Source organism: Tuber melanosporum (genome assembly GCF_000151645.1).
Source record: "Tuber melanosporum whole genome shotgun sequence assembly, scaffold_17, strain Mel28".
NCBI classification, from domain to species: Eukaryota; Fungi; Ascomycota; class Pezizomycetes; order Pezizales; family Tuberaceae; genus Tuber; species Tuber melanosporum.
Window position 1 is genome coordinate 1175482 of NW_003298830.1, and position 2488 is coordinate 1177969.

Sequence of the window (2488 nt, forward strand, 5' to 3'; positions counted from 1 at the left end):
TTTCCCCCCCCCTCCCCCCGCACTCCATCTGTCTAATTCTGCCAATCTGTTGAAACATCTGACAAATCTGTACCGTGCAGGCCCGCAAGTGGTCCACCAAGTCCCCTCCGGCTCCGTAACTTTCACCCCCCCGCCCCCACCCCCCTCCACCTCCACCGTCTCCTCCTCCTCCTCCCTCACCACCGCCGCCAACAATGATGGCAATCCCGCTCCCATAACACCACCACTACCCCCCACCTCTCCACCACCAGCCTCCCCCCCGCTCTTCGACTTTGAGACCGTCAGCGAGTACATCATCCCCAAGCAGGAACTCTGCGACCGCCTCGTGACCGTCTGCACGAACAAATACCGCATCCTGGGCTACCCGGTGTGCCTGGAGGACCGGAAGTACGAGCGCAACGAATTCATCTTCAACTTTGCCATTGTCCTCGACGAAGGCGTCGTTGAGTACAGCACTTACAAGAGCGTTATTAGGAAGGTGGCCAAACTGTTCAAGGCGCTCGAGGAGCAGAGCGGCTTCCTCAGCAATGAGGTTACGGCCGTGGGCGTGTTTGCCTTGATTGAGCAGGTGTTGGAGGATTTGAACAATTATTCCGAGTGCATGATTCCTATTAGTGGGTTTCTTTCTTTCTTTCCTTTTTCTCCTCCAGCTCTCTCTCTATCTTGCCTGTTTCAGGAGCGGGAGGATGGCTAACAGTGGGTGGGTAGATGAGAGTAATACAATCAATATCAAGCTTTTCCCAACGTATGCTCCACCGCCGCAGGTTAAGGCTTTTCATGTGCCGGTTTGTACGGTGCAGTTGGAGCGTTTGATGGACGTTAATTGGGATCTTACGATGCAGAAGGTTTTGCCGCTCTTGGATTCCTGGTTGTATAAGTTGTGGGGGTTAACAAGTGCTATGATAGATCGTCCCCTTCATCGACGGTATAAATTCTGTCAGGAGGATATCGGAACTGGCAGACGCAGATTACAACCTCACGAGGAAGTGTATCGAACATTTGCTGTATCCCTCTCCCCTGTCCGGTATTATGTGTGGGTGGCCCTAACTAATGTCTGCACACCAAAAAAAAAAAGTTACTATGGGTGCCTAATAATGGTGGACGTCTTCCAATTCAGCGCCATATATGCCTGCACCGCTGAGATCTCGATACTAGTGCAAGATCCCAGTTTGCAGGAAGAGTGTCAAGCCTACGTCTCCTACAGCAGCCCTCGCATTCCATTCCCCTTCCTCCTGCAGCTCTACACATCCCTGACCCAAGGTCTTACTCTGAAGAAATGGTGTATGGAGAACGCGACGAAGCTCAAGGGGATAGATGTCCGTCGCTTCATCTCCTTCGGGATAGTCAAAGGCTTTCTCTACCGTAGTCACAAGTACCCGGTCCCCGCGGAGGGGAAGGTGGATAGGGCGTTGCCGTTGGCAAGGTACTTGGATGGAGGCCACCATTTCGATGAGATTTGCACCGACTTGCAAGCCAGTGAGAATGACGTTATGGGGATGTTGGGGGGCCGGGGTGTGCAGATTGTTCATCGGTAGATGTGTTTTTTTTCCAATTTTCATATTTATTCCTTCATCCATCCATGCAATGCACGATATGGTGGTGTCTGGCATATTACAGCATGGTATGGCGGCTCGGTCTGTCCGTGGAATTAATGCTCCCCACCTCCATGGGGAAAAGCTACCCCGCCATCACAACGTGATATCCACCATATTTCACCTATTGAACAAACAACCCGAACGACCAAAGAGAGTAGAATAAAAAAGCCGATAGCAAAACCAACCCAACTTAATCTATCGCCCACCCCTCAGCGCAAGCACCAAATGCAACGTAGCCCCCCCTTCAAGATTGTACTCGCTAGCAGCTTTATCATCCGCCCTACAAGAATTTCCCACCCAATCAATCAGAAAGCCGCCCTTCGCATCATATCATAAGAAAAAAGAGGAGGGGAGGGGTTGACAAACATCTGCTTCCCACCGTAAATCAACCTCTGCTGAGCTGGAGGAATCCCCTCCTTCTCCTCGACCCGCTCCTTGATACGGAAGACCTTATAATCCGGTTCAATGTCCAGTTCGATTTCCTTGCCGGTGAGGGTGCGAACTCTACCTTGCCGTTAGAAAGAAGAAAGCCCTTGGATGGATGGGTGGATCAGATGGATGAATGGATCGGATGAATAGATGGACGGGTGGACTTACTTGATGAACATTGTTGGCGCGTTTTCGAAGGGGCTGTGACGGTGGTTGTGGGTTTGTGGTTGGGATTGCGGTGGTGGTGGTGGTGGGCCGAGAGTGAGGTTTGAGAGGTCTGTTAGGAGTTGGTTTATCGTTTTGAGGGTTTCTTTCTTTTTTGCTTGTTTGTTTGCTCGTCGTGGTGGGGGTTCGGGGGTGGGGTGACTAGGAGTTTGGATGAGGGCAAGGCGAGGTGAGGTGAGTGAATGAGGGAATGGAGGGGGGGAGAGTTGGTAAGGTGAGGTGAGGCGAGGCTGTTGCGA

The 2488-nt window shown here is 51.8% G+C and overlaps 2 protein-coding genes; one reads left to right on the forward strand and one right to left on the reverse strand.

The window, feature by feature from the left end:
* GSTUM_00005110001 (uncharacterized protein) overlaps positions 1 to 1535 on the forward strand; it is a gene marked incomplete at both ends in the record, with an annotated part of 1579 nt that extends 44 nt beyond the window's left edge. Inside the window, 4 exons of the mRNA XM_002837076.1 lie at positions 1 to 614; positions 709 to 845; positions 907 to 1004; positions 1076 to 1535. The exon at positions 1 to 614 is cut by the window's left edge and continues 44 nt beyond it. Of these exons, the coding sequence (XP_002837122.1) occupies positions 1 to 614; positions 709 to 845; positions 907 to 1004; positions 1076 to 1535 (1309 nt within the window). The remainder of the gene's footprint in view (positions 615 to 708; positions 846 to 906; positions 1005 to 1075) is intronic.
* A 5-nt stretch (positions 1536 to 1540) lies between these two features.
* Positions 1541 to 2407, reverse strand: GSTUM_00005111001 (uncharacterized protein). XM_002837077.2 has 3 exons: positions 2193 to 2407; positions 1962 to 2099; positions 1541 to 1875 (listed from the first exon to the last, which is right to left on the reverse strand). Exons 1-3 carry the CDS (start codon positions 2201 to 2203, stop codon positions 1791 to 1793), a joined length of 234 nt encoding a protein of 77 aa, XP_002837123.1. The 5' UTR covers positions 2204 to 2407; the 3' UTR covers positions 1541 to 1790.
* Between the last annotated feature and the right edge of the window lie 81 nt (positions 2408 to 2488).